Source organism: Aythya marila (genome assembly GCF_965140915.1).
Source record: "Aythya marila genome assembly, chromosome: 2".
Classification (NCBI taxonomy): domain Eukaryota; kingdom Metazoa; phylum Chordata; class Aves; order Anseriformes; family Anatidae; genus Aythya; species Aythya marila.
In genome coordinates, this window is record NC_139043.1 from 104,865,397 (window position 1) to 104,891,069 (window position 25,673).

At 39.0% G+C, this 25,673-nt stretch overlaps 1 protein-coding gene across 3 annotated transcripts in view; it reads right to left on the reverse strand.

Moving 5' to 3' along the window:
• Positions 1 to 25,673, reverse strand: part of ARHGAP28 (Rho GTPase activating protein 28) — a 77,377-nt gene that overhangs the window by 34,455 nt on the left and 17,249 nt on the right. For 2 of the 3 annotated variants that reach the window (XM_082753343.1, XM_082753344.1), the window contains one exon: positions 1,428 to 1,630. In XM_082753343.1, the coding sequence (XP_082609469.1) occupies positions 1,428 to 1,630 (203 nt within the window). Of the gene's footprint in view, positions 1 to 1,427; positions 1,631 to 16,868; positions 16,944 to 25,673 lie in introns of those variants that run through there. The other variant, XM_082753345.1, reaches the window with a different exon arrangement.

Sequence of the window (25,673 nt, forward strand, 5' to 3'; positions counted from 1 at the left end):
TTGACTCTTTCCAGTATGTCTAGGTCTCTCTTGTGCTGGCCAGCCCAGCACTCCAGGTGTGGCCTCACCAGCACTGAGTAGAGCAGAAGGATCACCTCTCTTGATCTGCTGGCAATACTTTTGCCGTGTGTACCCAAGAGGACTGTTAGCCTTCCTAGCCTGAAGGGCACATTTCCCCAACAAGGTCAAACTGATTGAGGCAGATTGCTTTTCTGAGTTACCATAACAATAACCATAAAGTTTCAATGTTACACCTTGATCTATCTTTTTATGAGACCACAGACCAACACAAAGAAGTGCAGTTTAGATTTAAGCTGAGAGATCATGGCCCTCATAGCAGACTGCAACTTCTGGTAAACAGAGGTCTTCTACTTTCGCTCCCAAGAGAGCTCTACCTGGAACTAGTGAGTTGGAGGTATTCCCCATGGGAACAATATATAGTTGCAGCTAGATACCTCTGTGTAGGGTGTTTATCGTGAATGATTACACATTTAGTTGCTGAGTAAAGTAGCACCCTTTCCCTCTTTTCAACCTTTTTCCTGGTAGCAGAATGAATGACATCCTATTGCATGTAAAGGTAAGAAAATACACCGTCACTCATGTTACTAATTGCATGGAAAGAATACACTATTCTTTCAAAATCTATCCTTAGATCAGTTATTCCCAGGCTCGTGGCCATGACCACAAAAGGGCTGTAGCAATCTGTGGGTCATGACCCCAGAAGAAATCTAGTTTCATCCTATAGTAGGAGCTGGTATTTTGTGTTGCACAATATAATGCATTTGTAAGTGGGGTTGTAACTGGAAAGAAATTGAGGACTGCTGTTCCAGATGTTATCAAATCATCTAACACATAGCTGCATAAAAAAAGTTAATGTAAATTATTATGTGTTATTCCAAATACATTATGAAAAAAGGAGAGGTGAAAATGTTAAGGGAACAGAATGAAGTAATAATACCTTCAGCATAATTTGTATAAGTGATCAATGAATTTTAATGAGTGAAGAGGCTGAACAATGTAGGCATCTGTGTATTCAAACTCATCTCTAATCTCTCCTTGAATTACATCTAAATTGGGCAATCTCAGAGAAACAGGCAGTTATCAAATTTCTGATAGCACCACTAACTATCTAACTATATCTAACTAAAAATTGCTTCAAGACTTTCATAACTTCTGCTTTATATCCTACCAAAAGCCAGAAACTGGAAAATTCCAATATACTAAATGAACTTCTTGCTCCCTTTTTAGCCTTTCGTTTAGATTTTTTAATCATAGAGATAAAGTTTTCATTTATTGCTTCTTTTTTTCTGGCTCAAACTAGTCTTTATTTTAACCTTGCTCATACTGGGTGGGAAGGAAATCAGGGCGTCACTAATCAGACAAGGCAAAGCCAAGGTGTGAGGAAGAAGTGGTGTTCATGTGCTTACCATCAGCAGGTTTGAACTCCAAGAGCGTTGCTTCTTCAGGTCCATCTTCACTGCTCTCCTTGATGCTCTCCACTTCACACCAGAAGTCCTCCATGGAGGTGCTGTCCATGGAGGCCTGAGAATTGGAGCGACTGAACGCGGGAGGAGGTGTGGACTCGTTGGAAAGCATCCTGTTAATTCTTCGGCAGCGAGGAAGAGATTTTCTGAAAAGAGAGATTGATGAAAAATAAATATACTCCTTTTTTTTTTCTAGCATGTAGACAAGACATGCAACTAGGGCTTCAAATATGGTTGTACCAAGAAAGCAGGGAACAAGATGTTGGAGGCAATATGTACAGTTCTGGTGGTCTTCATGATATCTGTTGCTCATCATAGTTATGACTTGAAATTTGTTTTGCATCTAACAATTTATCTCTTTAATGACTTTTAGTGGGTTACACCCTAGAGGGAAACTCAGGATATTCAATTTCTTTTCCTAACACTGCTACACATCTAATGAAGCAATGAGAAAATATTTTAACTTTGTGTTTCAGTTTTTCTTTCTTTCCCTTCCTTTTTTGCTTACTTGCTGTAATTCTTCAGTGAACACTTCTTTGGGGACAAGTGAAATACTTGGGAACACTGAAATACTGTACAAGCTTATCTTGACTCCAGTAACTGTGCATATTATGAAGAAAAAAAACAGCCATAGCATGAAATACTTTAATTCAGAAGAATAATTACAATTTTTGTTTGAAAGTCCTAATTAAAATAACCCATTATTTTCTTATATGAAATTAAAATAAATTAATTCTTAACAAAATTTGTTTTTGAAATAAAACAGCATGTTTCAGGCCAATTGGAAGGTTTCGATCACAGCTTTAAAGAAAATTGATTCACTAAAAATCAAATTTCCAGTTATGATTCAAAACAAAGATTTCTTTCTTTAAATTGTTTTAGGATTTTTAGTAAACCAAGAAGTTAGATCCTTGTCCCTTTGTTTTTGTCTTTTCCTGTTGTAAATTCTTACAGCTGAAGATAGTTACACAACTTCATAGAAAATTTTATGAAATACCCACCACAAGAGCCTTGTCTAACTTAGTTCTTTCACACTATTAAAACAACAATACTATAAGCAGCTTTTGTAAGCGTGATTACAGTAATTACAGTAAACAGTAATAGCAACCAGTATTTGTACAAAGGAGTCAGAAGGTAACATAATTATGGCAGAGAGCTAGACTACAGAAATTAATGGAAAATTATGTCATAAGCTCTTCTGGCCTTCACTTATCTGAATTAATTCAAATACTGTTTCCCTTTCTCTTCCTTTCCTTTACGGCATCATCCTGCCAACAGCCTTTTGTTTAAAACCACAGACATCACTTTTACTCCATTAAAAAAAAAAAAAAAAAGACACTTCCTTTTCAGTGTTTCCTCTCTTGTCCAAAGATTCATAATGGATGTACAAACATTGTGATATTTAATGAAGCCAACTGGACAGGCTTTTCCATGTTTGCAATGTTGCTGCTGCATCCCCCCACTCAGTGAAGGGCTGCCTGCTTCTCTGAGGCTCCTGGAGCCTCCTCCCATCATCTGGGTGGTCCGAGGCAATTCTCTATGCCTTAGGTCTGAGCCCAAGGTTGGGAAGCTGTGGTGGATACAACGGAGCACAACAAATCTGTCTTCTCTGATGTTATCAGTGCTTGATGATAGCAAAGCTCAGGCCCTTGCCTCTTTCCAAACACAGGGGGGTGCAATGCAGACAATTCGGTTGCCAAACCTGCCCACGTGCTGCTAGCCAGCTGCAGACAGGCAAAGCTTTCAGACAAGTGGCAATACTTCAGCAGAAGAAAATGTGGTGTTGTGATATGGAGATGAATATCCCCCAGAAAAAGAGGTGCCGTCTTCAGTGCTTCTTTTCTTTCTTATTTTTTTTTTTTTTTTCTTTCTCACAAACAGCAAATGACTGCCTGTTTTTAAACACATTACTGAAACTCTTGTTGTTTTAATTAGGACAAGCCCCAGTCACCAAATGCGAGAAGAATTTGCGACACAAATGTGGTTAAAGCTATTGGCGTGCTTTCTGAGGAGCTCTCCCACTGGGGAGACGTGAGATTTTCAGCTGTTTGTTTGCGAAGCCTCATGTGACCACGGTACCTGATAAACCCTAACTGCTGGAGTTAGCTGATGGAGGCTGTGGGACCTCTGTTTTCTGGGTTTGCTTTTCTGCCTTCCTTGCATCACCACCAGCAAGGAAACAAAATTGCAAGCTTTGCAGCATTCAGATATTATGAGTTAATACTGTGCCAAGTGTCCCTAAGCAGAGGTCTTAGCTAGGAGAAGCCGAACCCCTGAGAAGCAGCCAGGAAAACTCCGTGCCTTCAGCCGGGAGGTGGCCAGGACAGGGAAACAGCCAATCACTTACTGCTACGAAAAGCTGTGCTCCTTTGTTTAAGAGGTGATAGCGAACACAAATAAGGAAAAAGGCAAAGCTTCCTGGCACTCCAGAGACATTTGGGGCCCCTTTCCACCCTGCGCTGTACAAGCAGAGAGCCTACAGCAAGGGCTGGTGTGGGGCTGGTGGTGGGTGCTAACCTCCCACTACAGCCTGTCCCTCCTCGGCTTCCTTTTTAGCCCAGGGCTCTGCCTGAAAACCCCAGGCTGCTGCCCACTGGGTAACCGATATTAGTGTTGGTCTAAACCTTTGTTAAAACAAGTCCACCCATCTGCTGTATAGTGCAGCCCAGAGCTCCTGCAGCAGCACTCAGAGGAAGAAACGTTCTCACCATGCGGGAGTCAAAGGCGTGCTGGGATGAGAAGAGGGCTTTTTCCCTTGCAGCATTGCTGCCTCCCATCATTTAGTCATGGTCAGGGAATTTAAACATTTCCTGCCCTCCCAGTGTGAGTCTTGACCATGACCCTTGTGCTCCTCGGGCACCACACCAGACTGATCCCTGGGCTTTGACTCCATCAGCACTTCAGCTAACTCAACCAATGCTTTTTATTTCTCCATATTAGGATGAAAGAGGCTTTGCGGGTTGTTTCTTTTCTCCCCACAGTGAGTATGTTATTTTGTAATATTACCATACCAAAAAGCTAAATGAAAAACAGACCACGTAACGTGGCAACAACTGCTGTGACAACCAGCATTACCAAATACGTCTAAGGTTACTGGGTAATCAAAATGCATTTACAACAATTTTAAAAGTATGGAGCTTATTTGGAAAATCAGCTGAACAAAGTCTCCTGAGAACCTCATATCTGAGACTTGTTATCTCAGTACAGATAAAATCACACTGTGTAAAATTCTTGTAACAAGGAAGATCAGGCAGAGATGCTTTATCCTTATTGGTAAACAACTGAACCTTGCTTTCAGCTGGTCTGGTACAAACCTCCAATTATTCAGAATCTTCCTATTAAAAACTGACTTGTTTGAAAAGATCTCCAGCTGCCATTTTGACCCATATACCTGGAGTTTCTGTCCTGGAGGAAGTGGTCTTTCTTTAATGTGATAATAGCAGTTGTCTGCACTTCCTCCAACCAGAGCTGCTAAAAACAGTTTCAGGAAAAAAAAATATCCTACTAAGGAAGCAAAGCATATTCTTCACAGCTTTTAATTTATTCTTGAAGGACACAATGAGCACTGACTCAGCAAGCCTGTCTCAGAAACAGCTCAAAAAGCCCAGGTTGCCTGTCACCTGGGAACTCTGGCAGCAGAAAACCTATGCCTCCATTAGCTTTCTCACCTTCAAGGCTTTCTGGCTTATTTGTCCTTTTCCTCAGTGTCTGTATAGAAGTTTACAAGGTTAATATATATATATAAGATATATATATATATTTTACTAAGCCAAGCGTTGTTCTTACAGAAAGTTTGAACACCGGTCTTGTTAGACAAGTAGCAGTCACGAAGTTCATGCTCCATTTCATTTGCTCCCTCACACACAGATGCAGTGGTGAGCTAATCTGGAAGGCTCACTAAAATTCAATACAAGTGGGATCTCAGATCCTGCCTTCCTAGATGGAAAATGCTAGGAGAAAAGGATGAATCTTAAAACATGAAACAAAACTATAGTGACTCCACTGAATGAGCTGACACTGTTTTCAGGATGCAAATAGAAGAAAAAACAAAACCAAAAACAACACACAAACACAAATACTTGAAAAAGAAAGGAGGCAAAAGTATACCACAATGGCCAATGTTATCAAAAAAACTCTATTGCTGGGCATTGGTCACAGAAAAAAAAGAGTTAAAGAGTGCAAGTAAGGAGAAACATGATGCTATCGTGTAGAGGGCTTTTCATGGAAAGTTTTTTGCAAACCTGGGTATTTCCATTGGGCACAAGGAAGCTGATTCAACAACATGTGACTCCAGGTTTGCAGTGGTGGTGTGTTTGCAGTGCTGATGAAATGCAATAGCAAAGCAGGCCCACTGAACTTATATTTTATGTTCTGTATGTCACATAGAAGTGAGCTGCTCAGGGTCTCACAGCACACATTGATTTTGGGATAGTCATGTCAAATCCAATGAGCAATTCTTATCCTATCCCCAAAGCGAAGGTTAGTCAAACCGCATGAAGAGCTGGTTCAGTGACACCTAATGATTGCTCCCAGGCTGACTAATGATAAAGCTAGGCTTGTGTTTTCAGTTTAATTAAGTAATGTGTGGTAAAGAATCCATAAAATAGATGAGAAGCAATAGAGACACCTTGTAGTTAAAACCAGTATTTAATCCTTGTTTACACAAAGACAGGACATCTAACTCTTGTGGGTCATTGTGTTTCACTCCATTCAGCAGGTTCTGAACCCACTTCACCATAATTAGACGAATTTACAGGAGTAGGGAAGGTGAAGAAAGCAAATTGTCCTGGTCATTTTAGCACCAAGATCTACCTATTCATATTGCAATCATTCTATCAGTGTAGCTAGTCAACCCAGTGAAGTCAGTAGCACTTTCATAACACAACAGTGCCAGAGTACTGTGCAGTTGTCTCTCCCCAGTCTTTCTGTTTTTCAGTTTATCATGACAATTCACCAACTTCTGACAAAAATAATTACTCTATTTCTGCTCAGCTTTTCCCAAATGTAAAAAAGGGATGTTACCTTGCATTGAGAAAGAAAAAAAACATTTCTTCCTTTTTGTTATGAACATTTTTGTCTGTTCTGATTTTTTATGAAGCAATCATACTAATATTTCCTTTATTATTTATTATTTATTTATTATTTTTTTAACATGTACAAGCTGTAGGCAAAGGAGGAAATGGTATCTTTGTTCACAGTTCTTGACTTGTTTTTAGGCAGCACTCTTCCCCCAAATCTCTCGTCTTCTGGTTCCTTCCTGCGACCCAGATCCAGTGCTGTTTACTCTCTGCTTGCTTCCTTCTCTTTGTGCTCAGTGGCATTTAATTACAGAGAGGAGTCTATCTCAGACAATATCCCCCCAACTCCATCTGCATACTTCTTTTTCTGATTATCTTGCAGATATTAGGAAAGTTGGACCCTTAAGTTTCACATTTCTTTCTCTAACAGCTAGCATAGCAAATACATGTACGTAACCTATTATGCTCATTGATTTTACTGAAGTGTCACTGAGCCTCTCTTGCAACAGAGTGAGTGAGAAGTAAAATACAACTTAATTTCAGTAATAATCTTTTCATCCTGTTGCCTAACAAAACTCCAAAATCATATTAACTAATTGCTTTGTTACAAAGCTGGGTTTGAAAATATACAATTATTACAAAGAGTTATCACATTACTATATCAGCTAGACTTGGAAACACATGAATTCAGTACTTGGCATGTCTTTGTATTCTACAAAACATTCTGCAAAATATACTTCTGTTAACTATTCATTTTATTTTTAAAGATCCTCTTCTGTCTCCACAAGCTTTTTTTTTTTTTTGACCAAAGGGACTTCTTTAACTAGCATTAAGACTTAAAGGCATAATAGAGAAAAAACTTACAAGATTTAAAGGACTTGCAATACTTAAAAGAATTTAATTTATTTATTCATTACTCACCTTCGAGGCAATAGCAAAAGTCGGGACATTCATCTATAAAGTCCGAACACCAGTGTTACCTGCCAGCATTTAAAAATGCATTTCACCTTGGCTTCTTCAGCTCTCTTTCGCAACTCTTTCATAAGTGGCACGGAAGTCCCCCATCTACAAGGGTCACATTGTGACTGCTCTGCGGCTGAGCATGGAGATTGCAGAAGAATCTCTCTCTGTTTGTGCGTGTCAGTGTGGGGGCTCTCACAATCAGACCCTTTGAGCTAGGGGAGTGCGGGAGTATACTTTCTAGGTATTGCCTGCTGGCAATGATGACCTTTGGGGACATGACCCAGACCTCCCCTCTACACTGGCAATCACATCATTTAAGTGCTGGCCTGATGCAACTGAGAGCTATGTGCACTACATAGTTTCAATGTGTCTGTCAAAATCTGAAAGCGACTGTATTTTGTCTTCATTGTCCTAACAAGGCTGTTTCTAAAGGGCAGAAGGGATTCCCAAATGATTAATGCTAACAAGAGTATGTTCTGTTACCCCCTTTTTTTTCCCCCAAGTGAATTGGAAAAGAATTCTTTTCTTATAGATTAAGAATCAGCATAATACACTAGTTTTGAATTCTTAAGACTTAGCAGATCCTGGCAGAATATGGTAGATATGAGTTTCAATGGGTATGGACAAGATAATAAACATCTAGACATGGCCTACAGCAGGCAAAAGTTGTGGTTGTGTGCAGCCAGTTTCAACATCGTAAAAATTTCCAACACATTTCTGTTGATAAAGGTGACAAATTCTTCTGTTCGTTTGGTGTTTGCTTAAATCCAATTAATTTTATATGAAACAAATCCACATATCTAGGGCAGACCAAAGTTTTCCAGGAAGAAACATATGCACATGGGCCATGTACTGTAGTTTTAGTAAATCTCATGCTACCAGAAAATATTTGATCTATTATGCATGTATAGTACAAATGTTTTCTGTCTGAACAGTGAACCCAGTGAATCTGACAGTTCACTGTACATACACCTTAATGCTGATCAGGACCTCCAGGAGTGTTGGGCTCAATGCTCATGCACTATATATATCTGGTTTATCTACTCATGTTGAGTAGATGGCTGCAGAAATTCCATCTGTCTGACAGTCGTCCATAGTGATTGCTAGATAGATGACCACCCCAAAATCCAAGACAAATCCTTCAGATTTGACATAGACAGCATTTGAAATCAAGAACTATGATCACCCTGAATATACTACTATAAAATACCAGTCCTTGGCATGAAGTGCTTTGTTAAGCTGTATGGTAAGGATAAGGCAGACACATTTCATTCTGCAGCTGGGTGCTAGCATCTACCTAGTGTATTACCCCAAGTAGTAAGGAAAGATGAAGCAGAATTGCATGAATGAAAATGAAAGGGGGGAGCACAATTTCATTAGATCCTATTGAAACTAGGATACTGCACCAAGGCCAATATTCTTTGTTACATTCTCATCGTTCCTCTTCAGACAGCTGTCTATGGCAGTGAGGAAACTCTCACAAAAGGCTGTGAGAAAGCTGTATTTCTCTTTTGCTTCCTACTGCCCTGGCAGTGTCACTTCTAAGGTAACCAACAGCTGTGTAACTACTCCAAGGAAGATCGCATCATCTCAGGCCCACTGGAGTATGTCAGGCTACTATGCATGCATGCGTGTGCAACTACAAATAAGGAGGTTAGCAGGTGCAGGGCAGTGTGTAGACAAGTCCAGGATCTTCTGTCACAATAAAATTGATAAGCCTTTGTCAACAACTCACACTTAGATAGACTTATTATTTACAAAACAACTGGATACAGTTAAAACTACAGGAAATGTACAGGTTTGAGAACTCAGATGAGGCCTAAATCATTCAACAAACAAAGAAGCAAGCCAAGTGAAACACACAGGGGATGCAAAATGTAAAATTAAGAGACATTTGGCTCTAGAAGCACAAACTAGATTTTCTAAAGAAAAAGAAATATGAAAATACTTATCAGTCATGATGAAAGCACTGAAATATAAGGGGTCAAACTTGCTACAGCTCTCAGTACACCTCCTAATGTTGCCTACATTGATGTGGTAACTGTGGAAGAATATCTACTTATTTTTACTTTAGGCATTATTAAAGGAGCAATCCTTTCAACCAACATGATTATTATTGTTAATGGGCTCAGAGTATTTATAGGACTTTGTCTCTCTGAAGCACTTCAAGAGACAAATGCAGTCATTTTAGCTGAATTAAGGAAATAGCATAAAGAACTGGACCATACTATCTATTGGAAGGCTTCTAATGTGATTACATACATTGCAAGTGTAAGCTCTTTAAGCCCCTAATATAACCAAAGAAGGGAGGCAGATACTTCCAGAGAGTGAACATGTAAACTAAATGGGAGCTTGAAGTCATGTAAAATGTCTTTGAAGTTTTCCTTGTGCTTTGCTTTAAGTGAACTCCAGCTGTTGCTCTGTCCCTTCCTATAATTAATGCACACTTTTAAGTAAATGCTTTTTTTGAAGGCTTCAGGAACTAAGCAAAAAAGCTGTACTTATTTTCATAAGACAGTGTACATGTATTTTCTTTAAATGTTTTAATTTATATGGGAGGGGATGGTTGAGCTAAAAAATATGAATGTTTCTAATGTATTAATTTACATTTTAGTCATGACTTTTATCAGTTACCCTGCAATCCACAGAAATGTTTTGAACACCATACTAGATAGTATTCACAGTACTAGACTGAAGTAATGTTGACATGTTGAAATGCTTGATTTTTTTAAGCTAAACGTTTAAAGTTATTTTATGAAAAACAATGCTTATGTTGGGAAAATACTACTAAATCTTTAACCTGAGTGTGGAGCAACTTCACATTGTCACTGTTAACATCCTGGATTAGATTTTCAGATAGTTATAAAATGTTACAACCTCACTGGTTTAATTTATCCCTTATGTTAAACTCAGAACATCCTACTTTGTGGTACTGCTAATGCTGAAGTTATTACAAATTACAAAAATTGCATGAACAAATTTATTTCTCACCATTTAAATTTTTCTCTGCGGCTCTGGGTCAGGCAAATCTGAACCCTCAGACTGTATTTTCCATAGTGTATCGTACTTTGCGGCACACTGAATCAGTGAGAAGGAATGAAAAATTTGTTGGAAAATATTGTAGCCAGATACAAATCAAGATGTGTGCATAATTCTATTTTTCGCCGCTCAAGCACATTTGTAATGATTATATGAGTTGTTTTGGAAAGAGTCCCAAATTTGCTGAAGAGACTGTTCTTTTGTTAAAGAGTGCTTAATAAAAAAGTGTTGATGAGGTATCTGGAAGACTTATCTCAAAGCACTATGTCCCTATTTTTACCTGAAGAAAAAAGGTTATATATCAGCTAACGTAGAAAATACAGAGAAGTAGATTCTCAGCAAATTGCCTGTTGATTTCTCTTGTTAATGTCCAAAACAGTCTGTGACTTTATTCTAGATGACCTGAGACAACATGAAGCCTCATCTCTACTGCTATCTCCCTTTCACTCCATCTGTAGCCATCCCCAAACCCTTGTGCTGTTGGGCTGGGTGAAAACCTGAAGTAGAGGTGGAGCAAAGAGGACATATGAGAAGGGCTGTCTGCACACAGCCACATGGAGGAGATACCAGTGCAGCACAGGGCGGACCTGGCACACCAGGCAAAAAATAAGGATGGAGACTGCAGCTGATGGTTGTGTTCCCCCATCTTTCTCCAATGGTATTTGACAGTCATATTTCCTTACCAGAAGAAGTCATGCACCAGCCTCTCTCTCCAAACAGTTCTAAATATTTGTAAGAAGTTCAGAGAAAAGCATACTTTGCATTCTAAAAAAAAATAAATTGCCAAAAAATCCTAAATAGCTAGGCCATGTTAACAGAGGTAAATCCTTATAGCTCTGTTGAAGCCAACGGAAGGTTCATCTTTAAGCTATAAAAAGCAAGCTATATTAGAACAGGTTTTTGACCAGCATTTGTGAGGGAAACTATGAACAACTGATTTCTCACTAATTCACTTGTCTTCTTTGTCTTCAGAAACTGAGGGTGTTTCATTCACATTATAATTAGATGATATATCACTTGGTAACCTTTCCCATCAGGGCATCAATGACCATTTAAGCATAACTGTGCAAGCATAAAGACAAAGCTGAATTTAAAGCAAAGAATGTAGTTCAATCCTGCTGGAGATTTGTTTAGAGAAATTTCATTTATAATGTAGGCACAGAAATGTGTTGGCAAGAAGCTCTTGAGTTGTCAGATGAATCTGATAGCATTATCCATACCATGAAGGGTCACGGTGAGATGATGGGAAATGTAACCAGAAGAGAGGACAGAGCAAAGATGAAGAATGTAAGGTTAAATTTGAAGGAGATAAAGCCAACAGCCAGGAAACACCAAGTACAAGATTATAGGCCTCCAAAGAACAGACATTCCCATTTTCAGGGGAAACAATGGACCATAAAATCAAGTTTACTTTATTGTATTTTCCAGAATGAAAGAATGAAAATGGTTTCTAGGTTCATGATAAAGAGATGGAAGGAACATCTTCATGGGAATAGTCAAGATAACACCTTGCCTTTAAAGTGGTATTTTTCTAATTTGTTTTAATGTTTGTACTATGTGCCTGTGGAGGAAAAAAAAAAAAAAAAAAAAAAAAGACCTTTCTAGGTAAGGAGCCAAAAGAATCAGTGATGCTTCCAAACAACTTGGACTCCAGTAAGAGCTGGAAATGTTTGACTAAGTTACACTTCTCTACAATGTCTATAAAAAAGGCACATAACAGAATAAGAAAAATCACCTCTTAAATGGAATACCAGCTCATGGTGCATAGCATCTTTCCCGTTTCCCTCAGCTACTTTTCTTTTTATTTTTTTCTCCTGCTTATTTTATTTTAGAGGTTTACCTCATATATTTCATCCAGAAACATTCTGAGGGAAGCTGCAACATGCCAGGTATTTCAAAACTAGCTATTCAAATACATTGCAATTCCTGAAGCTGTTGGAGCTAGAGACCTCAAATATTTACAAAATATGGTGCCTTCATTTGCAGTTCTTCGGCGATTTGAGTAATTCTGAATCCTACAAGCAGCCCTGCTGAAACCAGGCAAATGACTTTGTGTATAAGGTTTGGAAGTTCAAGTCTCTTAATATTGACTTTGGGGGAGTAAGATGTAGATCTTGGAAATTTCTGAGGAAAATGGGCCCTCATTGAAAGGAAGTCTTCAAGACAGAAGATATAAATGGAGACTATTATCTTAGTTTCAATCATCTTAACACAGGTACAAAATGTCTATTCATGTTTTCCTGGGAAGTACAAATGCAAGACGGTCTAGAACTTAAAAAACCTTTAATAAACAGAATGTATTGCAGGAAGGCATTATTCTTGGCTATTTTGACGGTTACTGGTTCATTCTCACTTCTTCTAAGCCGTACTGGGCTTGCATCAGCTCTTCTTGGGAGAATGGAAAAAGGACTTTGGAGAATTGCTTCTTTAGCTGTGTTGAGAGCTCCGCAGTCACAGCTGAGAATATGAACCCACATGTCAAAGAACATCATGTGGTGGATAATAGATGCAGGATCAAGAATTTGGTAACTACTAAAACATACCAGTTATCTCCTGTGGCATTTAATTAATGATACAGGCAAGTGCTAATTCATCATAACAAGAGCACCAAGAAGTTGTTAGATAAGAATTACCGAGGAAGGTGAAGTGGTATCTCTAAAATCACACAGACATTTTGCCACTGACGAGGATTAGAAACACAAAAAATAGTTCATGATTTAAAAGTCTGGTACACTGTGACTAATAGAACTGCTAATCTTCAGTAAGTCCTACAGAGCTTGGCTGAAGTTTCTAGATGAGCTTTGTCAACCCTATACATATTCTTGGAGGGATAGCCTTTAAAAAGTAATTAATATTGCTATGCAAACATAGTAAATCATTTTTGAAAACTCATATGCTCACGTCAAATGGGTACAACTAAGTTGTTGTTGTGTCCTCTGTCATCATGAATACATACTCCTCTTCTCACTCCTGCCTAGATAAGAGCCATGATCCATGATGGGAAGTGAAGATTCACAGGGCATTCATCCATCTTTTAATGATTGCATTAGATCTTTCACAACACAGGCACTTTATGAATGTTGTGAAGCTGTAATGCTATCCTTCCCACGAGGACACTGAATTACTTATCCATGCTTTTGATATAATGCATCTTGGCTGAACTGTTGCAGCTCTCTCACTCTGGAATATTTCCAGTCAAGTGCTATATTTATATCAGTTACAATTGATTCAAAATGCTTCCACAGGATTTTGAACAGGCTAACACATCTTCACATGGTTAATCCAAAACAGAGACACTTGACAGCTTTTCAGTAAAATAAGGGAATAATTGTGCTTATAACTAGTTCTTTGGTTTCAGTTGGTACTCTTGGTTGGTGTTCAGCCACTGCTTGATATCTTTTTTTGGCCTTCCAGGTGACTACAGGTTATGCGTTTAAAAGAAACTACGGGGGGCAGTCACCTAACTCTCATTTTCAGAAACAACTGTAGAGTTTAGAGCACACACCCTACAGACTTACACTTAGAGTAAATACTTCTGCATTCAAACTTGGTTTTGAAGGTGACAGGCTTTTACATCACAGAGACTGTTTCCTTTAACTTCATTGCATACTATTACACTAATTATCTCTTTCTGTGGGCATTAAGTTCACCCAATTTTCTGGGATTTTGGCCACCTAAATTCAAGCTTTATCTTTTAAATTTGGCTTTGATTAAAACAGCTGTTATTTATTCTTTTGCTTGGCAGGAGTTTCTGCAAGACCACCATAAAGTCAATCTGTATTGTAATGCGCTTTCCTTTATGAAATACACACACAATACCCTAAAGGGAAGATTATTATATGTATATATGGATTCATATATGTGAGTATGAATCCATATATATGTATAATAATATATATGTATATATATGAATACACATCGGAAGATCGAAAGAAAGGGAAGGAATATTTCAGTAATCTCCTAAAAGCTTTTGTGAAAAAGCCATATAACACAGAGAATGGAATGTTTCATAAGGCATGAACTAGGGGATAAACATTGACTGGTTGCTAAATGGAAGCTTAATTCAAGATAAAATGGAACAGACTTTGATATTCAAAGTCATTGGACTCGTGGGTAGGAGAAACACATAACAAATTGAGAGGCTGATGTGTCATTATGATCACTTACGCATAGTTCACCACCAAATGTTTTCAAAAATAATACATTTTAAGAAACATTTTACTAAAGAGTGATTAAAACTTGAAAAAATTATTGCTTATTGCCTAGTGTTGCTAGGTTCATTTTCATCAGAATTTGGTCTTTATCTTGAAACAACATCAACAGCAGAGAATTTGTAGCTGTTTAGAACCATCTACATTCCTGTGCCTCTCAGAAATTTTCTGAATTAGGAATCACTTTTAATTGCACTGTAAAGCCCTGCCTGAAAATGTCCTAGCACCTAGGAGTTTTATGCCTTTTCATTGCACGGACAGGATCACTTTCATTGAGAACAATCAGGAGCAAAACCAGTGATGGGAGACCCCTCAGAATTGTTCCATACGTACGAAAAAGAAATCAAAAAAACACAGAAGGCAGTTTGGGCACTGCCCTGATGGCAGTAAGCCCTCTCTTCCAACCTGGCAGGACACTTCTGTGGCTCATAATGACACCTTACTTGCTGAAGAAAATCTCTTAATGCTAGAATTTTAATCATACAGTAGAAATTTCACAATAAACCTTCTGATTTTTTTTCTCTTTTTCTAAAAAAATCAGTCAAGAACCTAGCTAGCAAAAGTCAAATCTCATGGGATGTTAGCTGCCTATATTTCCTTTCAGTGAGACTTTGTGCCTGACATGGCTAAAAAAAGTGCTTGCTCTTTCACTGTGATCAAAGTCAACAAAAATCTATTATGTACTCATCATATTGGATCATGATCATCATATTGTGTTGCTCTGCAGCATCTTGTGCCATTCGTGACTTCCCTTTGATCTTCAGTATAGGCCTTGTTCTGCCTATACAAAAGGAACAACAGGGTAAGAAATCCTTGAAAAGTTTTCCCCAATGCAAGGAGTATTATTTCTGTCAAATGGTCATGACCCTGGCTCATGATATTTTACTACAGGGGGACTTTGGAACTGGAAATGTTGTGTTGGCCATTTCAGTATGTTCAAGCTATCAGGGAACAGGAGCTCCCTAAATGCAACTCCTCAAACACTCCTGATGTTTGCTCTGGAGGCGCAGTGATGTGTGTGTCACACCAGCCAGACAGCGGGAGAGAAACTCCCTAGAATTCCTACTTGTCCTGTCCATGAGTTCTGGATTGATTGTCTATTGTTTCATTTATTTTGACTACATACATAAGCTTCCAGTTTCATCCAAACAATGTGGACTAGCCCTGGTTTCCAGTTCCCTTGAATTTTTCCAGTTTTCATGACCAGGCAAACAGTTTTACCTGCTGCTCATCATGAGTCCCCTGCTGCACTGGATTTTTTTTTTGTATGTGTGTGATTACCAAACATAAGTACCTTCAAACTGAAAGTGTCCATTATAAAAATCTGGTGCTACCTGCAAATCCCTGCCTACCAAGTTTACAGAACCAAGCCAGATTTGAGCACAGTTTGAAAAATATGGGTTTGGATAAAGTATTCATGAATATAGAAACACTTTAGCTCATTTAGCCATGTAATCTGCATGAATGCATCACTTAAACTGTCAGACCTGGATTTCCTCCCATTCAATGATATATCTTAAGTTTCTTCTTTCTTTAAAGCAATGTTTCTATAAACCTCTAGTTGTGCAAGTTAAATTATGGCCACAACACTGAGCTGAAATATGCACTGATATCACAAACGCCTACACAACATCAAAAGATAAAGGTTGAAAAAGGCAAGTTTCTGACCTCAAATCAAACAAAAGCAAGAAAGGGGAAAAACTTGACTAATTTAATCTGAAGTAGAGGTTCTGCTCCCTCTGGCACATTATTCCACTGACATACATTTTTAAAAAGCATAAACAATGAGGAAAAAATTGTACAACAGAGTATAACACTCCAGAAACACACCTTGTCATTAAAACTTTAAAGAGATCCATATTAATAGTTTTTGAGGTGCATTTTCATGTCACTTCAGCTTGAAACAATTCAAAACATTCATATACCTATCCTGCAGACTCTTGCACTGTGTCTAGTTGTTTTTCTGCAGTGGATCATTATTTCTGCTCCCCCCCCACCCCCTTTCCTGCCTGGTAAAGCTGGAAAATTCCACTAGTGATAACTCTGACAGCTTGCTCCCCCTCCTGTCACTCCTTATTTAAGAAAACAAGAGGGAGGGAGCAGGGTTTGGGAGGCTGAGAAGTTATTGATTTAGAAAATTCTGCAAATCTTACCTCACAGCGGAATAAAGCCTTGGTGCTATCCTTAAAGCAGCAGGGCAGAGTCCTTCTGAAACTCAACTTCTTCATGCTCCTAGTGGCAGTGAGCTCTTTCTCAGCCTATGATCACAAAGTTGCTTATTCTGGGAGCTATCTGACAGCCTGTGATAGGATATTCTGCCTCTAGTCATACAAGGGCTGCGGGAACAAAGAGCAGTGGAGCTTCTGGTCCTTGTGGGAAACAGACTGACACTGCTCCATCACTATTTAAAGAGTAGATGCCTTCAGGATAAATCCTCTTAGTGTGTTTTCCTGTTTGTGTCAGAACTTAAACCTTTTATCCATTTCCTAAGAGGAGAAATAAAAAAAGTAATCAGTGCTAGCTGTGCTGTAATTCAGGAGAGTCCCTGTGGGGTGGCTCAGAAAAAGACAGTGCCAATTTATGTGTTTTCTGCTAAAGGGATATAAGACACTACCATTAACATAACTCAAAAAATTGTAAATGGCCAGATGTAAATTAATGAGAAGCTCTCTCCAGTGCACAATGCCAGCTAGGAAAGAGAAGCAAGCCAGAGTACAGCTATTAAGAAATCAAACATTTATGGGGAAGTCTTTCCTGCTTTTTTTTTTTTTTTTTTTTTTTTTTTTGGGGATGGTCACTGTGAAACACAGATGAATAGTGGCAAAAGCATGCATCAGGTTTTGCATGGACTATGGCCCACAATTGTTTTTTGACACAAGCTAGAAAAATTCTCAAAGTTCAGGAATGCCTGGAGCTGCAGCTGGGGGAGAGCCCATGTGCAACCAGTTCCTTACCACAGAAAGCACTTGCGGTGGTCAAACTAAACTCCCTTCACCAAACTTTTACTTATCCATTGAAATACTTAAGCTGAGCTGTCAAACTGGCAGCATTCCTGTCATCATTCCTGCAGCTCAATATACAGGAGGAAAAGCTGGCTTTCTGGTTATGAGCTTTCTGATATTCTTCACTTCCTCCAAACACATAGCTAAAGCCCTTTGGTAGAGTAAAGGGGAAAGAAAGCCTGTTATTTAATCGGAACAAGCAGAGAAAAAAAAAAAGGCAGAGAAAAAGAAAAGAGAAGGGAAAGGACTTCCTGAATCAGACACAGCTTTCCTGAAGGGACAAAAAACAGCAAGACCAGAAGTGGTTTGGTTTTACAGTCCATCTTGAAGTTAAGTTTGTCTCGTCTTTTACACTGGATTTAATCTTGCCTTTCTGTTTCTTCTGGTCAACTTTTAGAATGATGTAAATCCTTGAAAATTTTGAAAGCTTCAGGTCATTTACCATTGCCTGTAGGTCTGTTTAGGGACTGTTAGGTCATACTTTAACGTATAAACTGCAGGGGAAACGGTGGCTCACAAGTTTGGTAGCGGACTACAGAGCTGTTCATGCTGTAAGTCCAGCTGGCATTGCTGGTTACTAGCAGCTGCTCGGCAGCTACTGTTTTGCATGAAATGACATGGTGATACTAGTCTGTATCCTCCCAGCTAAAATATCTATATTGTCACCTCCTATAGGCGTTCAAAGGCCACCTCCATGCTGAATAGTCCCAAGATTGCCCCCCTGCTTCAAGGATGTCTTCTCCCTCTTTTTAGAAAAGTGATTCACTGTTGCTTCTCCTTAAACTGTTGCTGTATGGATAAATTAATTTTATATTTAATTCTAGGCTTTGTATAAACACTCAGATAAATATAGTTTAAATATAGCTTAGTATAGTATAGTATAGTATAGTATAGTACAGTACAGTATAGTATAGTATAGTTAGTATAGTATTGTGTAGCATAGCATAGTATAGTTCAGTTGAAATATATATAAAAATCAATACTGGATTGCCTTTTCCCAAAGTTGCTCTCTGATGAAATTTAGGCAAGCCTTGGTAACAGTGCCCTACCTAGGCTTTCCTAGGAATTAAGGTGAGATTTGGCTGCATTTGGTAAATGTGAAGGCAGGTTCGATTCCCATTTACAAACTTAGTCCCTTGCAGCTTGCTGCCTGTGTGGTACAGAAAAACACGGCTGGGGAAGGAGGGAAGGAAGCAGAGGCCAGCTCACTTGCAGCAACTCACAATGAGAATATCTTCCCTTGGGCTCCTGTCAGCATTTAAAACACTCTCTGTGTTTCAAGTTGGGTCCTCTTGTCTTACACTAGACATTGAAGTGGAACGTGTGAGTTAGGTCTGTGCTGTTTTGGGCTCCTGATGACAGCTGGTGGAAGGAAAGTCACCTCCAAAGAGCAATTCAGCACAGCGATGGATGAAATGTCTCCCTTGCTGTCCATAACAGGAGAGGACAGTGAGGGACTCACTAAAGAGCTGTTAAAGGCTGCAAGTGGATAACTGCTCACTGGGCATTAGGTACACTCGAAACACTTGAAAGCAAGAGAACTGTGAGCCTCTGCCTGCAGTGCCCTTGCACTTAACATTTTTTACCTCCAAAGAATTTAACTATGTTTCAACATCTTTTTTTTTTTTTTTTTTTTTTTTTCTTGACTGTTCTGGATCAGCGCAATGGTGAGCCATAATCACAGCTGTCCTATGAAAAATAAACAGTGGTGAACTCATATACACAGGTGTCCCACTGAAGCTGGTCACGATTCGCATGACACAGAGATCTGCCTGCACCAGTATCTTTTTGCATGTTTGAGTACTCTGTTTCATGGTCAGTACAAAGACAGCTCGCCACTAATTCCATATACAGTTTACATAAGGGACAAAAGGATGAAATAGTTCAGCAGGTATACCGAATGTCATACAACAGTTAAATTCTGACACATGTGGCTTCATGCTATTCTTTTTCTAAAATTAAATGCTGAGACATACAATGGGCCTGCTGTTGACTCCATTTTATGACTACAGAAAAACACAGATTATCCTTACAATGAGACAAATGCTTAAGCTCATTGCTGCATCTGGATGTAAGTTCCAGTCCTAAACAATTAGCTATTAAAATAACTGACGTTTCAGGGCTTTGGCCAAACACGTAATTGAACAAAATCTTCATTTAAACATCATCTGAAGCAAAGCCATTTTCTTTTCCTGTAGAAATTCAGAAGAACAATAAACAGTTTGATCTCAGAGATTTTGACTTTGTTTTACTTTTCTGTTGAAAGTTAAATCTGCATAAGTTGGAAACAAAAGAGTTCATTTAGAAGATGTTGCAACAAAATGTTTAATCTTTTTCTGATTTTTGCATCCTTTTTTTCTCGGCTCAAAATATGCTGTGTAGATTAGTCTGATCAACCCAAACCATTTTTTTTTTTTTTCCTGAAAGAAAAAAAATCCTGAAAAAAAAAATCCTTTTATTTTGGTCCCACATCTAAATAAAGTCTTCTGTTTTAGCAGGTCACTGCTGCTGGGGAATTGCTTTAAGGACTTGTCTAACTGATGTCATATGGCAAGCATGAAAATAAAACTACAAGGAAGGAACTGGAAGAAATATTGTTGGATTAATTATTCCACAGAAATTAAACTGGCATGATCATAATCATGTGGTGGTTTCTTCTGAAACATGACTGCTATTTCCAGGGTCTCTATATATTGATCTATTCCAGCTGTTAGTGAGCAAAAATCAGGGGCTCTTCTCCAGGGTGGATTTTATGTTAACACTGGGATATATTAAGCACACATGGTCCAAATCTGGCTTGTTTTTCATGGTAGAAAAATGGTAATGGCCAAAACTTAATAAGTGTTGTATTTTAAAGCAACTATTTAGATAGCAAGAAGATAGTCGTTCATGGCCAGGCAGTCCAGACCTGACTTCAGCTTCTAGAATGCTATGAAAGATTAAACCTTCTCATAGGAGATCTCTGGGAATCGACTTCTTTTGCCTGGACTTTGGCAGGGGATCTGTGAAATCTCCTATCTGCAATCGTGATCAATTAAGATTTAATTTTGGTCTTAGATCTGCCAAGGAGGGCATTAATTTACAGAATAGGTATTTTTTGAAAGAAACTATTTAACCCCTAGACCATTTAGATAGAAAACCAGCCAGGCAAGAGAAGAGGGTTTACAGAGCATGACAAAAGACGGATTGCAAAATGTGCAGTACTGACATACGAAAGCTGTGGAACAGAAAAATCCTCCCAGTGCCTGTAGGAAAAGTTTTGTTTTGCAATGTGCCTGTGCCTCTCAGGAGTCCTGCTGCCAGCCACTTCACTGAATTTCACAAATAAGCTGACACGGCATTCTTTATCTGCAGAAGCTCAGTGTCGGCTACGAAGGTCACCTTGACAGATGAACTTGCCTGGTGGAAAAAACCTCCTCCACAAGTAAATTAACAGGAAGGGCTTAAGCTTGTTTTCCAGTGCCATTGCGAAGGCCACAAGCCAGGGCCGTATGTACACTGGAAACAGCATGTGGAGCCATGTGACTGGGAGTAATTTTTTATGATGAATTTACAAACACTGGATTTTTTCAGGTGTCTCTCTGATTTTTGGTAAAACAGTATTTTGCACCTTAATTTTCAGTCAGCTGGTAATGTTCAACAATATACTCCTGTTAGGACCTTACAACAAAACCTATTTTGCATTAAACTAAATCATAGAGAAGATGTTAGTATTTCTAGCCTCAAGGATTTATAGATAGTTCAGTTGGAAGGGACCTTCAGATATCATCTAAACCAACTGCCTGACCACATCAGAGCTAACCAAAAGTGAAGCATATAAATGAAGGCATTGTGCAAGTGCCTCCTGAACATTGACAGGCATGGGGCATCAACCACCTTCCCAGGAAGCCTGTTCCCATTTTTGACCACTATCACAATAAAGAATGTTTTCCTAATGTCCAGTCTGAACTTCCCTGGGAGCAGCTTTGTGCATTCCTGTATATCAAAAACAGACTAAGAAGGCCAGGAAGGCCAAGAAGATGACAGTCTGGTGGAAGAGTCACAGAGTGAGGGGCAAATGCATAAGAAGCCCTATCAGTCACCTGGCAAGAAGATTAGGAAAACCATTACCCGTTAGTATCTCTGAACTGCAATATATTGTCATTAGGAAAAAAGGACCTGAGCTGATAGTCTGCTACCATTGCTCACATTCATCAGGACCAATTTCTAGCTTTTGCTCTTCTTTAGAAAAGGCTTGAACATGTTCCTGCACGAAACCAGGTGTAGCCTTGAAGAGGCTTTTCAGGTACAGTTTGAAGCATCCCTCAACAGCAGTGACACTCTGACCCTTGAAAGACATCCTTTTCACTGATCCTTTCGTATTTTGGTTTTCCTCATCCCAAACCATCTTTCCAAACTGGTCTTTCTGCTGTTGCTTCTCCTTTGTGTTGCTCCTTGTGGCACACAGACAAGTGTTAGGGGTAGGGCTCCTGCAGTCTAAAATGATTGCCTGCTTCTCTTGTCCAAAAAAAGAATATTCATAACATATGATGTTGTCTAAGGGTTCAAAGAGTATTATAAAAAGTATGGAAAACCAGAATGCATGACATCAAGGAATGAAGGATTACTGCAACTTGAACAGAAACAGAGAAACTTTGTCTAAACCCAAACAAAGCCAAGCAATGGGTAAAAGTCCTGGCTTACTGATTGGCAAATGTAAAACATTTGTTCCCCCTCTTCTCTTAGATGTTAACCAAGCACTTCTAAACTAACTACAGTTAAACCACCGTAATGCATCAGGGATATTTTTATGTTAACACATGTTCTTCACTAATATGAATTTAAAAGTAACCATAACTGCCAAATTCGTATTTGGCCAGTAATCATTATTGTAAGGACTGAGGTGAGTTTCTGGTGAGCATCTAATGGCCTATCAACCAATTAACATCTTCTTAAAGGTGAGGATGTAATTTGAACAAAATGTCTTACTACTTTCACCCATTAGGTAATGCTAATTTAATCAGCACTGTTATTGCATATTACTTGAAAGGGATTGTAAATCATAAAATGTGTTCCAGTAAAAAGACTTAAAAAAAATCCTTAGCTAAACAGTCTGAAAACCCTGCTGGACACAAACAGACAAAAGAAAAAAGTTTTTATTTTGTATACATAATTATGGCTCTGAAAAAGCTCAATTAGTTGCAAATGTTCAATCTCTAAAGTTCATTTCTTCAAACAGAAACATACATAAGTCAAAGACACATCTAATTACCATGTATAACATAAATATTGGGTTAATCTAAAAATTTTATTAATTATTTGACATAAAAGCAGAATTGGGCTTGGCAGAACTTGAGAGGTCTGTCTTGTACAATGCAGCAAAAAAAAAAAAAGAGGACAGAAGAAAATTTAATTAGCAAGTGCAATAGAAGGAATCAGTGTTAGCCACTCCAGTGTGAACCACCAGACATTTCAACAAAGCAAAAAGATAAATTAAAAAATATTAACCTGTTATAAAAAAACAACCAACCAACCAAAACTATAAAAGATAACAAAAAAGACCCTTCAAAAGTCAGTGCAATGCTATTGTTTACCATTGACACAATTCAATGGTATTAAGAGTGACAGTAGACAGATCTCCCTTGCCTGACTACAATCCAGAGACCTACCTGACACACCAGGGTCAGGACTTGGCACATGTATTGTGGTCATGAGATCATGAGATTTTTGACCACAACTGCCACGGTGCTAGCACTATTGACAGTGGTGTTTTACCCTTACCTGTGCAGGTCTGAGTGGAAGGTAGTGGAGAGTCAGGCTCCCAAATGAATTTTTATCTGTTTGGGAAATGGACAGATAACCCTTCTCAACAATGCCTTCACAGGCTGCAATGAGATTCCTACTTGCTTTCAGGATCAAGGCTTTTATCAAGATTTACAAGTCCCTGGCTTCAATAGCAGTGCCCAGACCATCTATACACAGAGCCACCATTTCCATCAACTGCAGTAGAAAACAAAGCACACTTTCAGGGCCAGCAGTCACCTGCCATTTAGCTTTTCCCTCTCAGTCCCTCTAGCTCAAATGCTTCTGGAAAGCCCGAGGAAACCAGCCATATGGCAACATCACAGATTTCATGCAGTCCTGGCAGGTGACTAGCCAAAAACTTATTTCCTCCTGCAGCATTGTCCCTTGCATCGAGCTACTTTGTCTCCCTGTTGTCCATGTCACCACACTCACCCACCCAAGTTGCACCGGCCAGGCTTTCTTGACAAGACGGAAAAATAATGCTGATAGTGATTTCTACAAAGTGCTGGATTTGAAAGGGGCTGATTTGATAAGAGATGGTGTTTCAGAAAGGCTTTCCTGGCAGCACTTTTCAGGACTGCAGTAGTCCTTTGCCAGCTGCAGCAACTGCAGGTAGCACAATTTGGATGCAGTGGTGGGTAAGGGATTCACAAGGTCAAGGATCTTACTCTTCTGCAAATTCACAGGAGTAAAGAGGACAACTTATGTTTTGCAGGACATGCATTATTAAATTACTTGGTGGTGGGTTATAGTAGATGAGAAAAGTCATGCATTTTAAAGGTGGCAGTGAAATCTAACAAAGTCACCCACAAAGGACACATGCAAACTTTGTCTGACAAAGATGTCCCTTACCCCCTGTCCCCCTCGCATCCATTTTGGAGGTGTATATGTGAGAAAGCCACCAGGAAATTCCATGGGACCATAACCAACAGGTGGGTTGGACCAGCATATACACTGAGGGGCATCTGTATGAGTAAGGCAGTGCATGAAAGCAGAGACATAGCCCCTCCCTCCTTCCCCCCATCTTTCTGCAATCTGGGGCCCTGTGCTGGTAGGGCTACAGTGCTGTTTCTAGTATTCTGGCCCAATTCCAGGGTACACTGAGGCCTGTTTATAACACTCATGAAATTTCAGTCTGCTGTTCATGCCACTTCTGCTTGCTCTGTTTGTTTCTGTGTGCAGTGAAAATATTATTATTATTATTATTAATAATAATTATTAATTATTATGCACTGGAGGTCTGAATCAGAAGGAAAAGCCTCCTGTGTGCTGTGCATTGTACCAGTTACACTGAAAAATGCTGTTTACCATCAGGAGCTTACTTGTGCTAATGTGGAACGCTGCACTCCCTGGCCATGTCCTGACCACAGTTTAGGCATAAAATGTCATTTTGTACCCCTATGGTAGCTGTATTTCAGAGATGGAATTGCTTTTTTTCTCACTACATAAACTCAGAATTTAGGGATATAAGAAAATATATACAAATAACAACAAAAAGTCAGCGTCTTTCCCATACTCAATTATATGGCAATTTTAAAGCTGCTGTCTTGGGTCCTGCTAGGCATACAGCTAGTGCTCTGATCCAGTGAAGAATTATTTCTAGCCCCAGAGGGTATGGACATATATGGGGACATCCAAGCTCTTAATCTAATCAGTGATCCAGGACTATACTTTGTCTTTCCCAGGCCCTAGGCCAATTTTATAACAGAGGAGAAGAGGTAAATATTTCCTTTATTTTTGTTTTTCTTTCTGGCAGGCTGCTTAGAAAATCTAGCAGCTGTTTGAAGATGGCCAGAGGTTTGTAATGCTTGTAAAATTTTGTTGTGGGGGACGTGGAGAGCAAGCAGGGATGACTAACACACACACACACACACACACGAGTATGGACACACAAATGGGTACAGAGCACACGAGAGATCATACCATGGTGAATGCTATTTTTAAAACATTATGTAGTGATTTTTAAAGCACTAAATAATGATCAGCTCACAGGGGAATTAGGAATCCTAACCCTGAAATGAAAACCTTGAATAGGCTTGCCACTTCCCAAGAACTGTCTTTGCTTACTTTGCCATTCCTTTCTAATTCTAGTCTTCAGACTGATTACAGATCTGGCTCTACAATTTGAAAATTTGCTTTGGATTTGCAATTTACAGCTGCTCTTTGCAAAGA